The sequence below is a fragment of the Condylura cristata genome, unplaced genomic scaffold (assembly GCF_000260355.1).
Source record: "Condylura cristata isolate star-nosed mole 26May11 unplaced genomic scaffold, ConCri1.0 scaffold00022, whole genome shotgun sequence".
In the NCBI taxonomy this organism is placed as follows: domain Eukaryota; kingdom Metazoa; phylum Chordata; class Mammalia; order Eulipotyphla; family Talpidae; genus Condylura; species Condylura cristata.
The window spans coordinates 19,537,880-19,552,322 of NW_004567123.1; the positions used below are offsets into that span (position 1 = coordinate 19,537,880).

At 40.6% G+C, this 14,443-nt stretch overlaps 1 protein-coding gene across 2 annotated transcripts in view; it reads left to right on the forward strand.

Annotated features, from left to right (window-relative positions):
- Positions 1–3,559: 3,559 nt before the first annotated feature.
- The window catches only part of CDK5RAP1 (CDK5 regulatory subunit associated protein 1), a 26,187-nt gene continuing 15,303 nt past the window's right edge, over positions 3,560–14,443 (forward strand). The window contains exons 1-7 of one of the 2 annotated variants that reach the window (XM_004687282.2): positions 3,560–3,656; positions 5,359–5,689; positions 7,229–7,332; positions 7,803–7,837; positions 8,819–8,919; positions 10,926–11,136; positions 12,389–12,509. In XM_004687282.2, the coding sequence (XP_004687339.2) occupies positions 5,359–5,689; positions 7,229–7,332; positions 7,803–7,837; positions 8,819–8,919; positions 10,926–11,136; positions 12,389–12,509 (903 nt within the window). In that variant the 5' untranslated portion in view covers positions 3,560–3,656. The remainder of the gene's footprint in view (positions 3,657–5,358; positions 5,690–7,228; positions 7,333–7,802; positions 7,838–8,818; positions 8,920–10,925; positions 11,137–12,388; positions 12,510–14,443) is intronic. The other variant, XM_012728429.1, reaches the window with a different exon arrangement.

Below are 14,443 nucleotides of genomic sequence, written 5' to 3' on the forward strand. Positions count from 1 at the left end.
GTTTTACATTCTTTTATTCATATAGTCTTTGAAATCTGGTATGATTTTACACCTAGAGGTGTCAAATTTTTATTGGAAATTCTTTTTAGAGTTCATAAAATAAATAGTTGGAAGAGTAGATTAGTTTATACCTAGGTGTTGGTTTATAGTGATACACATACAACCTATGCCATGTTATAATTCAATTTTTTAAAAAGATTTATTTATTTGAGCATACAGAACTGGGGTACAGGCCAGAGGTGCAGGGGCAGTGAGAGGCTTCACCAGAGACAGAGTGGGGAGCAGAACTGGCCGACTGCTGAGGGGAGCAGCGAGTGGGTTAGGAGAGGTCTGCTGCACCAAGTGGGTCACCTCTGGAGTAGGCGGAGATCGAACTCATGTTGAAGTGGCTTTAGCTTCTTAGTGCTGTGCTTTAACCCACTGAGCTACTAGGGAGGGCCCATAATTCAAAGTAATTTTAATAAAAATTATTTAAAATAAGATATGCAATGAACATTTTTCAACTTTAACAAAGATTTATACACCCAAGCTGTTTCAACAACTACTAGTTTTCCTGCAGATCGATCATTTGTTTTGATAGTAAAACTAAGTGGCAATAAAATCCAGCTCCTTCTTCATACTAGCTGCATGTCAGATGTTCAGTAGACACGCATGGCTTGTGGATATTGTGTTGAACTAAGCATTTCTAGTCAGACCTCCAGATGAGGAAAAAGACTCACAAGAAGTCACATACAAGTTGGCCAGAGATGCTCTAGAAAACTGGGAAATGCAGGTAAGTAAAGATATTCCAGTCTTGATTACCATCCATCTGCCAATCAATCCGCCTCTTTGTTGGAGTGGCAGGTGCAGTTAAGCCCTGCACCTGGGGTTCCTGGGGTGGTTGGCACAGCCTCTCGGGCTGGGCACAGACTGTACCAGTCTTTCCACCAGGATCAGGGCTGAACTCTGCTCCCTAACATCCAAACACTGCCCAAACCAGACTGTGGCTGGACAGTGCCTCGGTCTACACTCACCCCTGACATCCAGAATAATGCTGGGGAGGGGGCATAGCATCGTCGGAGCCTTTAACACAAGCATTGCTGGTAGACGCTCTTCTCCGAGCTGCTGTGGATGGCAGCTGCCCTACTGGGCTTATGGCGAGGCAGGGGCAACCTCAGGAGGGGCAGACCTCGCAGCACCCTGCAGCCCCTTTCACTGCACCTCCACTTTGCACCACTGGTCGGTAACTGTTCCTTCTCCCTCGCCCTCCGCTCTGATAGTTCTCCTCTCTTTCTATACTGTTGGCTATGTATTTTTCTTTTGCTCTAACAAAGGCCTTTTTGTTTGCATTTGTGGTGGCAGGTGGCTGGATCCAGAACTGGTAAGAGGCACTAACCCAGTGACAGTGTTTAGAACCTTTGCCTAGTAACAAATTCATATGCCTTTGGGGAATATATAGAATGCACTTACTCTGTGTTACTCTTTGGGGCAAGGGACTGATTTGCTAAGAATGAGATTGACAAGTCACCATGCAGAGGGGAAAGATTTAGTGCAAGGGTATGATTCAAATTGGACAGATGTAAAAGCAGAGAAGCCACCTCCTTTAAGGGTTCAGGGGACATTTCTCTTAGGAGAGACACGGAAGCTGTTGTTCATCAGAGGGGCATTCTAAAAATCAACTTCTGCTGTAATAATGCTGTGGAAAAAAACAACCCCAATAGCAGTGGTCAAGGCAACAGGCATTTATTTTCATGCCTTTGGGGCTGCATGTTGATTGCCATTTGACCATTCAAAATTGTGCTTGGCTGGGTAGCTCTAGGCTGGGAGCTGGGCTCAGTTCCACTCTTTGTTCCTTCTGGAGCACAGTGTGAAACTGGGGCCTCAGCTTCCAAGGAATGTGCTTCTCAAGGCACGTGGCTGGAGCTCAAAGACATCAAATAGCAATTGCACAGTTACATTCTCTGTCTGCATTATGCCTATCCTCATTCTATTGGACAAAAACTAGTCGTGTACTTGAGGCTAAGCTCAGTGGGAAGGAGGGAAGGCATAATTGCTCAGAAACATAATTATCACCGACCAGTAGGAATTAGGTGGAAGGGGTAATAGGATTCCAGGTGAGACATCCTGAGGTACAGTGGAATAGGGAGCCTCCAAACTCCTGGAGTCTGGGAAAAATCACCTTCAATATCTAAGACACAAAACTATTCAAGACTTCACAACAGGGAAGCTGAAGTGTTTGGAGTGTGGTGGGTGTAGGAGGGGTCAGTGGTAAAATGATCTCTGGCTCCCATATGGAGTGGTATGTGTGTGGGGCAGGGTATGTGGGGAAGAGCTGCTGAGTGTGTATGTGCAGGTGGGGGCAGACTAGCAGGTATCAGAGCATACCCCTCATGCTCCCAGTTTGGTCTCATAGGTAATCAGAATTGACCTGCTGCTTCCTGGCTGGCTATAAAGGGGGAAGGGGACACCTATTGGGGCTACTAGAGGAAGATGCATATTTGAAAGCCAGTTCTAAAAGGCTGAGACCTGGGTTCATGTCCTGGTTCCTCTTTGACACTCCCACTATGGAAGCCCTGAAAGTGGCTTCCTTTCAGCTCTGGAATCCCTCTGTCCTGTGACTCTAAGAGGCCAAGATTAAGAACAAAGAGGGGATGGCCATGGTGAACAATACATAGTTCTTGAAACAGGGAGTTGGTATTAATGCAATAAAATAAGCAACCTCATAATTCTCTTAGGCTCTGCGTAGGAAATTACCTATCTGAAACCAGTTAGAAGGGTATTACAATCATTTTTGATGAGGTGATCACCTGGGCTAGAGCTATAGCACAGAAAGGTGGGTAGAGTGGGCAGTGGACAGATATGACACATTGAGGTTAGAATTGACAGGACTTGCTGACAGACCGAACGTGGACATTGAGGAAAATAAAACAAAAATGATAGCTCAATTTCTCCTAGTGCAACTGGTCATTTACTCAGATGGGCCAGACTTAGCAGGAACATAATTTGGATGAGGATGTGTGGAGACGAAGAGTTCTGTATTAAGATAGAGACGATCATTAAACATTCAAGCAGAGGTGCCAGGTAGGCAGCTTAAAGTATGAGTTTGTAACCCCAAGTGGAAGGGGTTCAGGTTGGAGAAGTGAATGGGTAAGTCTTTTACCTACAGATTAGCGGTGGCCAATAGAAACGGAATGTGAGCATGTGTGAAGTCTAAAGTTTCCCAGCAGCCATATTAAAAAAGTTAAAAAAAAAAAAAACAAAACAGGTGAAATTATTTTAAATTACATATTTCTGTAACTCAGTGTAATCACAACTAGTATTTCAACACTTAATCAATATGCAAATGATTGATGCGCCATTTGGCAATTTTTCTTCGACCTCCACTTCGTAGTTTGCACGAAGAGCACACTTAACTGAGCATTGGCAGCGCTCGGTTGCCAGCTGTCCTCTAGGACGCTTTTCAAAGCCCGGAACCTGGATCTCCTGGATCCACCCGGGCCGTACAGAGACGGCACTTCCGTTGGGTCATTCCGGACAAAAGTCCCAGCGGAACGGAAGTCACTCGTGTTCCGGCTGTCGGGTACTGGGGTTCGCTGAGGGGTCTTCCCGAGCTGAGGCAAGTTGTGCCGCCAGCGCTGTGCCTGCGGGCGGCGGCAGGTGAGCGGAGCGGGGCGCAGATGAGCTGCACACGTGTGCTCCAGAGTCCGCGCCTGCGCGCGGGCGCGGCGGAGCCCTGGGACCGCGCGGTCTTTCAGGGGTGATGGGCTCTCCGGTTCCGGCGCGGGTCCTGTCCAGGTTCTTACGGGGTTCCCCAGACTGCTCCGCTTGTGGCTTTAGTGCAGGTCACCCCCTTCCCCGCCAGCCTTTGCGTAGTTACCTTTGAACTGGGGATGATAGTAGCACCCGCCTCACAGGGTGACTGAAGGTTAAATTCGCTTATGCAGGGGTAAGTTTAGCGTCGTGCCTGACCCATTGTCAGCCACCCAGCAAAATGTTTGAGACATCTTATATTTAGGGTTATTTTTTGTTGAGATGAGGTTCTCGGCCTCGTTGTTACCCGCTACCAATTTCTGAGCCCTCAACTGTGGCCTTCGCCATTGTGTTTGCAAGTATTTTACTAATTTTTGTCCAGTTTAATACAACAGACACAGGTAGCTCTAGTTCACACATACAGAAATGGAGACACCCACTTCTGAGTTACCTGGCCAGGCAGCAGTACCATCAGACTGCTCCAGCGTCCATACGCTTAACCACAGTGCTTTTATACTCTCATGAAAGGGAGTGTGGATTGCAAATGTGCAGTTATTGAAGAAGCACTGTATGCCAAGTTGGGTTTTTAATGGTGTCTTTAAATGTTTTAACCCAGCCATGCCTTGGAGATACTGCGGGCTTGGTTGTGGGCTACCTCAATAAAGTGTGTATTGCAATAAAGTGAGTCACAATTCTTTTTGGTTTGCCAGTGTGTGTGAGTTACGTTTTTATAACTGCAGTCTAAGTGTGCAATAATGTTATGTCTAAGGAAAAGCAATACATATATATATTGATTAAAAACACTTTATTCCTATAAAATCCTAACCATCACCCGGGCTTTCAGTAAATCCTGCTGGTGCTGTTGGAGGATCTTGTCTCCATGCAGTGGGGGATGGCTGCGGGGGTGGTTGCTGAAGGCTGCCATGGCTGTGGCACTAAGACAGCAGTGACTTTTATTGTATCAGTTGACTCTTCCTTTGAGGAAAGATTTCCCTGTATTGTTGTTGGGAAACTTTCTATCTACACCAGAATTTCCTTCAGAATTGGAGTTAATCCTCTCAATTTCTGCTGCTGCTTTGTCAGCTGAATTTATGTAATATTGTAAATTCTTTGATGGCATTTCAACAATGTTTACAGCATCTTCAACCAGGATGGAACCATCTCTAGAAATCACTTCTTTACTCATGCATAAGAAGGGAGTCCTCATTCATTAAAGTTTCACCACTTCCTTTTACTTAAACAGTTAGAGGCTTTTGTAAACTTATTCATTGGCCTAAGTTTAATTAATGTGTCTTAGAATAGGGAGATCTGAGGGGCTGTCAGAACACAATATTCCTTAAGTTTGCTGGCTTAGAGTGGTGTCATTCTTGCTATTAAATAGTAATACCACAGATCACCAGAATAAATACAGAAATAGTAAAAAGTGTGAAATACTGCAAGAATTATCACAAGGAGAACACAGACATGAAGTGAGGACATGTTGTAAGAATGGAACTGATAACCTTACTCAAACCAGGGTTGCCAACAAACCTTAAATTTATAAAAAATGTAACGTTTGCAAAGTGCCTTTGGCCAGTAGGTAATGTTCAGCCAGGGTTGGTGATGTCTCGCCTTTCTTTCCTGCTCCAGATGCTGGAATGTTTACTCAGCACCATGCATCCCTTGCAGCGTGTCCTCCCTGTGCAGAAGTCTCTGAGGTGGAGCCCCGTAGCCTCTCTGTCCTGGCTGCTGCTTAGGACTTTGCGGACACATAGCAGTGGATCCAGCTCCACATCTCCCAGTCTGGAGAAGCAGCAGGAGGATGGAGTTCAGAAGGATTTCAGTTCCAGGCTGGCCACCGGACCGAGTTTTCAGCATTTTCTAAGTTCTTCAGCTCCTCAAGAAAAGGTGTCCTCTCCACACGAGGAGGATCCACCTCCCTATGTCACGGTGGATGAACTTTTAGGAAGGCAGAGAAAAGGTTGGTTTTACTTTTCTCTCTGGGTTTTCTACTTTGCTCCTCTGGCCTCCTGGGCCAATTATTTAGCTTCTTTTATTGTAGATCCAACTTTGGAGGGTTAACAGTCTGAGAAGATTCCTTTACCGAGTAACATTAATATAAAGAAACTCATGGTGTCCTGGGGCCTAATAGTCTGTGGAGTCCTCTCTGTGGTTCCCTTTGGAAAGCCAGTACTTTCTGTTCTGAATTGTCTCAAGTCATGAGGCAGGTTTCATAGTTGGTACTATAGAAATTCACACTTTATGCCTAGGTAGAGATTAGAAACATTATGCCGTTAGTTACAACACCTTAAAAATTTGAAGGAACATGAAACATTTCCCCTTTGTCCTGCTTCAAAAACATGTTTCCCTTCATAGTTCTTAAAGATTTGGTTACAACTATATGGTGCAGATTATTTTAAGTTGGTATTTTCATTGGGCATTTTTCCAACTACTGTAGTCTTCTGAATTAAAAACTGAAAAATTAATGTAAAATATCACATTTTGTTGTACCCTGATGTTTCTCAACCGTCCCCTATAGTTGGACATTATTTCAAAAATTTCTTATATCATAAAAAATTATAGGTGTCTGTGTATATGTGTATATGCTACACACATGTATAGGTACAGATGTAGATGAAATACTGCTTTACTAAATATTGTTGCAGACTAAGAGTTGAAATAATAAATCTTGGTGTATGTGTATCTTATGACTTCTGTCAGATATTTAGTAGTCCTTCATTTTTTGTGTTCTCATCAATTCCTTGATGTTTTCTTTTTCTTTTTTAGGTAAGAGAAATGTGCCAAGAAAAGTTTTAAAAAAACTGATACTTTCCCCTTTTAAAAAAGTTATTGCTATTTTCTATTGGTTTTCAAATGATTCCTTGTCATTCTACTTTTAAGGCAAATTCAAATTTACTTGAGTCTATGGATTACAGTGTGTCAGTGGGGTGAGGGTTGATCTAGGAATACAGCTTGAAGGGGCTTGTCAGAGGGTGAGATCCATGTCCTTAAGAGTTTGTGCAAATGTATTTTACATCATAACCCAGACATGCTTTATTTCATTTAAGATGTTTGACATTTCTGTAGGAGGATGCTTTATTTTAATTTGCGGTTTTATGTACTATCTGGACACTACTGCTATCTTCAGAGGCTGGAGAACCTCATTTTGAGAAAATGGAGTGTGAATTTGTTTTTCCTCCAGGTCAATAATCAACACTATCAAGTTAGTTGTTTTAAAACATGTTTAAAAAAACATGTTTTTTCTAATTGTTTTAAAAACCATATTCCCTTGATTCTCAGGTATATGGTATTCCTATATTTTAATGACATGGCTTAAAATTATTTTATATGTATATATATGTAATTTTTTTGTTGTGATAGATTGTCATTGAATTAGGGGGTACATCAGGGACTCAGTGGGTAACCAGTTGCTTCAGAAATTTTGGGGACTTTGAAAAGAGACCTTTTAAGACACGTGGTCTCTTTGTGTGCCTGTCAGAGGATCTCCCTCTCATTGCAGTCTACCTTGAGACCTATGGCTGCCAGATGAATGTGAATGACACAGAGATAGCCTGGTCCATCTTGCAGAAGAATGGCTACCTGCGGACCAGTGACCTCAAAGAGGTACACACATTTCCTGCTTCCTCTTGTTTCCCAGGTCTTATAAGACTGCCTTTGTGCCAGTTCTCACATGCAGTTTCAGGACAGGGTACCCATTGCTAAGTGTGAATTCTTTTGGGACCAAGCTATACTTTTGTTCCAGTTATTTTTAAACTTTTATGGTGATGTACACCTTCAAGGAGCTAAGTTAAAATTGGGCTATGAGGAAAGGCGAATAGGGTTTTTAATGGCTATAGAGTTATTATTGGGGGAGATTTATTTGGGGATGTTCTGGAGCTTGAAGGTGGTGGTGGTTGAATGAGAATGTATCTGATGCTACTGAACTATGCTTTCAAAAGTAGCTAAAAAGGTAAATTTTATGTTCTGTGTATTTTACCACCATTATCATGATGAAAGGGTCGTAGGCAGTAATTCTGTGAGGCTAATTTCAAAGATCATAATTTTCTTTTTTTTTTTCCTTGCTTCCCACTCAGGCTGATGTGATCCTCCTTGTCACATGTTCTATCAGGTAGGAACTTGTTCTTTACCTTGGGAATGAACAGACCTCCTATAATAATGCTGGTGCTAAGTGTGTGAGGCTAGCTGACCTGTGGAGATGAGCCAGTCAGCCTGCGGAGGCCATAGGAGTGGTAGACCCGACTGACGTGTCAAGCATATACTCTGTGTCAGGTCTTGTGCTAAGCACTGTGCGTGTATAATGAATTTAATTTTTTCATCAACCCTCTGATGTAGGTATTGTTATCAAACTATTTTTTAGAGGAGGAAACGGTGTGTTGCAGAGTCGTCCAAGTTTTCCTAAGGGTTTTCTTATGACTAAGGGTGCATGTTTATGATGTATCTCTTAGGGTTAGGGTGCAGATATCAGCAGGGGGCAGAGTTCTGAGCAGAGATGGGTGGCACACATCAGAGGTGAGCATGTCCATTAGTGTTAATGTTTCCTTAGCTGGCTATTCTATCAATTAACTAATCCAGTGTTGTTTTTTTCCTGAGACACTCTGCTGCACAATACTGAACCAGGTGCTTTGGGTGATTCAGAAATGAATCCTTGTAGGAAACTTGGCTTTAAGGAGCTTAGTCTGATATGGGAACTAAGACATGATACACAAATAGCTCTAATATCTGGCAGAAAACTAGGTAAAAAAAATATCAAACAACAAAAAAGAGAAATTGTTAAATATGGGGAAAGTGTAGTTACTATGATAAAGCAGTTAAAGCAAAGATAAACTCTAGCAGAGGAGACCTCGGAAGGCTTTGTGAAGTAGGTTGTTTTGGGTTTGGCTTTGAAACTTACTAGGATTTGGAGTGCAGGGAAGGCATCACTCTTGGAATGGTGACTTATACGAAGTAATTCCTTGCTTGCCTTCTTGTAACCTAAAGGGTTGAAGGTTGAAGGTTTTTGTAATTTTTCCCATTTAACCTACTTTCTTAGATTACTCTGTACATAGAGTTTATTTTTAGTCTCAGTTGTACCTTTTTTTGCTTTCTTTAGGGAGAAGGCTGAACAGACCATCTGGAATCGTTTGCATCAGCTTAAAGCCCTGAAGACGAATAGGCTCCGTTCCCGTGTGCCTCTGAAGATTGGGATTCTAGGTACCCGGTAATTCGCAGATTTTATGTTTTGAGATTTGGGTTCCAGGTAGTCTTCAATGCTTGGGGTTCTCTTAGAGGCTGATTCACATTGTGAATCTAATACACCCCCATGTATCTTGTAGGTTAGAGGCAGTAGGGATAAATGAGATAAATCACATAAAACTTTTTGTAGTGACTGGAAAGAATCAGTATCAGAAATAGGTCCGTCCATCCTAGAGTCATGGTGACACAGAGCTGTGATAGGAGAGAGTTTAAAGTCTAAAGGGACAGGCTGGGTTAACAGTGTAGGCCCTTTTTGTCTTAACTCCTGAAACATGCCCAAGAAAAGTTGTATCTCTGCCCTGACCATTTGGCTGTCACTAGTCACACTAAGCACACTGCTTAGGAGCTGTGCTTGACAGTGGCTGCCAGTTTGGACAGTGCATGCATGAGAAAGAATATTTGTGTCATTAGAAACTTCAGTGGACAACTGATCTAGATAGCTGGGAAGCATATTTCAAAAAATATTTGCTACTCTTTTGGTTCTGGTGTTTAGTTAATGTTATTTAATCTTAAATCAGACTCTGTCTATTGTGGAATAGTTAGTTAATTCCTTTTGATGATGGGTCAAGACTGTTGATACATGTTACACAGGTTAATGTACTAAGTGATACAGGAGGATGAAAGGATTAGCAGAAATGTTTCATTCCATTTAAATTCTCTGAAGCCCCTGCCTATATATCTGTTAACCATTTCAGAAATCCCCAAAATAAATTGTCCTCAACTGTGGTAAGGTGTATGCCACAGGAAATTTACCGTTTTAACCTTTTTTCTCACTGACATTGAGTATATCCACATGGTTGTGCAACTGTCAACACATACATTTCTAGAATTTCCTGATCTTTCCAAAATGAAACTTCACACCCATTAAACAGTTATTCCTCATTCCCTTCTTGCCTCAATCCCTTACGACCACCGTTTCTACTTTGTCTTTGTGAATTTGAATACTCTAGGGACATCATGAATCATGCCATATTTCTCCTTTTGTAAGTGGTTTATTTTAATTAAAAGTAATGTCTTCAGGATTCAGCTATATTATAGCATGTGTTAGCGTTTCTTTCATTCTTAGGATTAAATAATATTCCATTGTGTATGTGTACATCCCAAATCTGTTGGTGGGCACCCTTCGGCTGTCATGAATGATGCTGTAGTAAACATGGATGTACAACCAAGAATGGTTTTTAAAGTAAAGTGTCCTCAGAAGGTGTTTATAATAAAAAGAATTTTTATAATGTATGGACTTATTAATTAGATCAGTGTTTTAAAGGTTATAAAAGATATGAACATAGGCCCTCCCTGGTGGCATAACACGTTAGGATGCAGCACTGCAAGCTGGCTGCAGCTGCTTCAGTGCGAGTTCGATCCCTGCCCTGGAGTTGACCCACATGGTGCAGCAGACCTCTCCTGTCTTGCCCGCTGCTCCTCTCAGCAGTGTACTTTTTTGATCTGCCTATTCTGTTCCCCACTCTGTCTCTGCACCTCTTGCCTATACCCCTGTTCTGTATGCACAAATAAATAAATCCTAAAAAAAAAAAAGATACGAACATAGATGATTAACACATTTTTAATAGCTTTTCACGAGTATTCTGGGAAAGAAGAAGGGTAAAAGGCAGACAGTGCAGTTGTAGACAAGTACATTTTAAGAGAAAAGTTGCTGTCACAAAACAGTTTTATTTGTACTCCTGAATAATTTTCCATTGATTAAAAAAAAAAGATGGGTCATATCTAGAAAGGTTTTTGGATGGTGTTTTAATTTAATTTTTCTTTGGCAATTAATTTTATTTCTCTAGAGCCCTTTTCCTACGGAAGATGCAGTTTCAGTGTTTTGGACGTGTTAGCAAAGTTGAGTAGTGACGTTAAGCTCAGAGAAGTTTCCGCGGTCTTTGATACAGCTAGAGAAAATGTGTATGGAGAAGAAGCAACGAGAGCAGTTGGATTTGGGAACAGGTGCTTATTTTCCCTCGCAGGCTGCATGGCTGAGAGGCTGAAGGAGGAAATACTCAACAGGGAGAAAATGGTGGATATTCTGGCTGGTCCAGACGCCTATCGGGACCTTCCTCGGCTGCTGGCTGTCGCCGAGTCAGGCCAACAAGCTGCCAACGTGCTGCTCTCTCTGGATGAGACCTATGCCGATATCATGCCCGTCCAGACAAGCCCCAGTGCTACTTCTGCCTTCGTGTGAGTCACTGCCCAAGAGGTGGAGAGTGAAAGTACAAAATCCAAAAGACAAAAAAAACCAAAAAGATCCTAGGCTACTTTTCAGAAACATTAGTAGTTTCCTGTGTAATCCTTTCAGAAGTGTTCCTTGCATATGCATTTGTATACACAGTGTGGGGGTTTTCCCTACCCTACCTTCTTATGTTTTTGCTTAGGACTATTAAACTCTTATTTTTTTACTTAGGACTATTTCTTGGACTTATCTGATCCTTTTTTTCACTCTCCTGATCTTTTAAGTTTAAAAAAAAAAAAGGTAAAACCCTGGTGACAAAATAGCTTATATTGTTGATGAGTAAGTAGAAATGGTAGACAAGCATGAAGAAGAAAATAACAGTTACTTGTACTTCTTTCTACCTCTTAATGATAAACTCTATTACCATTCCTGCCCTTTCCTTTACATTTATGTGTATATGCTTCATATGTGTGCTTATTTATAAAAATTGGCACTTAGTGTAACTGGTTTAATAACCTGCTTTTACTTACACTGGTAAACATACTGATATCGTTAAATTTTCAGTAATAAAGATTGGCAGATGGGGCTTAAACTTTTTTGGGTAAATACCGGCTATTTACAGCCATGACCATTTGTTTACATATTACATATGGTTGCTTTCGCAACTATAATAGCAGAATTAGGTAGTGTGACAGAGACTATATGATCTGCAAAGCGTAAAATATTTACTGTGGCCTTTTATAGAAAAAACTTGCAAACCTGCATTTTAATAACTATTCAATACTCTATTATTGTATTGCTTAATGCACTTAGTAGCTGACAGTTATTTAGTAATTTGGTTAGGAACTTAGATAAATATTTATCTGTAATTATTTCCTTAAGATAAATTGTGGCTTTCATCTGTAGGATAGAAATGAAAGAGCAATTGGATTAGGAATGAAAGAAAAATACAGGATTTTGTTTTTATCTGAGGTCTCTGCTCTTTACACATATTTTGCAATACTTATTTTTTTCTGTTTTCATACAGAAAGTAGTCTTTCAGGGTAACTACTCTCTTTACCAGTTGCAGTTTGTCTGAGAACCTGTATTTAGGTACTAGTTTTTATTGATAAAAATGTCTGTTTAGTGTTTTTAGCCAAATGAGAGCATACTGCCAGGAAGACCTAGGGACAAAGGATAATGCCAGGGGAGCAGTCCCACTCCTCGGATTGGACCAGGCATCCCGCTTCTGTTACTGAGTGCTGGCGTTTTGCTCCCCAGGTCTATCATGAGAGGCTGTGACAACATGTGTAGCTACTGCATTGTTCCTTTCACTCGTGGCCGGGAGAGGAGCCGGCCTGTTGCCTCCATTCTAAAGGAAGTGAGAAAGCTTTCTGAGCAGGTAAAAAGGTCTCCAACTTTTCTTCCTGTGAGTGTGCTTGTGGGAGGATGAGGCCAACCTTTTTCTTTTTGCAGCCTGTGACTTCTCTACACTGTACGAGATTAAAGCCATACCTGGGAATACCTGCACATCTTTGTTTTGATGATACTACGATGAGCAGATCCTCTGTGAAGTTTGCTTAGGACACAACAGAGTGGAATGGAAAGAACATGGGGTTAGAAGCCGATGATTGTATCAATTCTGACTCCACCATTCTCTGGCTAGGAGCTTTGGCAAAAGTTACTTATTTATCTTATTCAAAACATAGTTTTCCCATTTCTATAAAGAGATAAAATAATAACATTTCTTGCTTGGGTAGTTTGTGGTAGTTTAAAAGTTTTAATATACCTGGCATACACGTTTGCAGAGAATGGTGTATCAGCTTGTCTGTTCTAGGGAAGGTGAAAGACAAAAATACTTACGGGTAGTAAATCAGATCAGAAGCCTGAGGGGAGACATCCACTTACACTCTCCTGATGGGAGCTGGTTCCTCAGTCCCTGAGGAGGTCTCTCCCTAACCTTAGACCTGACTCTTCCAGCCCTGGGGAAGTGGGTATTAGTTGACAATGTGGAACTTTCTCCCACTAGACTCTCTCTGTTTCCTTACTTGCTTGGCTCCGAGACCGTAACAGGCTAGCCCTGCTTCAATGCTGAGTGAGGAGTTAGCCTTTGTTATAATGCTGTGGCAGGTCCGTGATTTATTCCCTACCTGCTCACGGGCACTATGAGGTGTTCTCAAACCCGCTCTGGTCTAAAACTGCCTCTTTCCTCTCCCCCTTTGGTCATTTATTTTGCTTTTAGGGTAACTTTTAAGATTTTTATATGATAGTTGCAAAGAGAACAGTATATTGTTTCTTTAATAAATTGTTTACTCAAACAATTATTATTGATTGGAAATTATGTAAGCAAGCAACCTTTTTTAGAACTTTTAAACTTTCTTTATATATATATAAAAGAAATACATAAAATAGAGAACATTATAGTGGCCTCATTTCCCCAAATGATAGTCACTTAATAGTGTTATATTTTGCACTTTTGCTTTTTTATTGTTGTTAATACAGTATATCAAAGTACAGTATTTCATTTCATCTTCGCTATGCATTTCTAAAATACAAGCTTATTTTTATTATACTTAATTTTTCTAAGAAAATTAACAAAAATTTGCTACATCTCATTTCATGTAGGTCGACCCACATTGACATTTTCCAGTTACCCATAATTCATTTTGCATTTGGTGGTTTTATCATTTCCATGTATGCACATGTATTTTAATTAGCTTTATATCCTACTATTTTTAAAAATAAGCTTTTTGCTTTTGACTATCTAAAACTTATGAAAAATCACAAAGATATTATTAGTATTAACATATTACTTTGGTACATTTTTCAAAAATAAAAGATTAACATTAGCATGCCATTATTAATTAATTGCAGTTTTATTCTTATTCTGCCAGTTTCCCCATTAATATCTTTTTTCCTTTTCTTTAGATATAAACCATGATCCATATTACATTTAGTATGTTCTGTTTTTTAAATTAATATGTCAAAACTAGTAAAAATAAGTAGTCTTTAAGGAAGCTAGAGTGATGACTAGAGAAATGCATTGCAAAGTTGTGGGATGGGATTCTGATTAGGGAAAAAATACAGTATAAGAAAAAAATATTTTTATGTATTTGTGATCTCATTGTGTAAGCAATTTTGCAGCCTGTCTGTATTAGTGCGAACATTTCCCCAATTCACTCACAGTCATGTACTTTATTTTGGGCCAGGTGGCCTTCCATGGCAGGGTGCATTGTCATTTACTAGTAGGACACAACTTCAAATTGCTGTGAGTTTATTCCCTGTAACATAGTGCTATGTAGAAGTGTATATATATATATATATATATATATATAT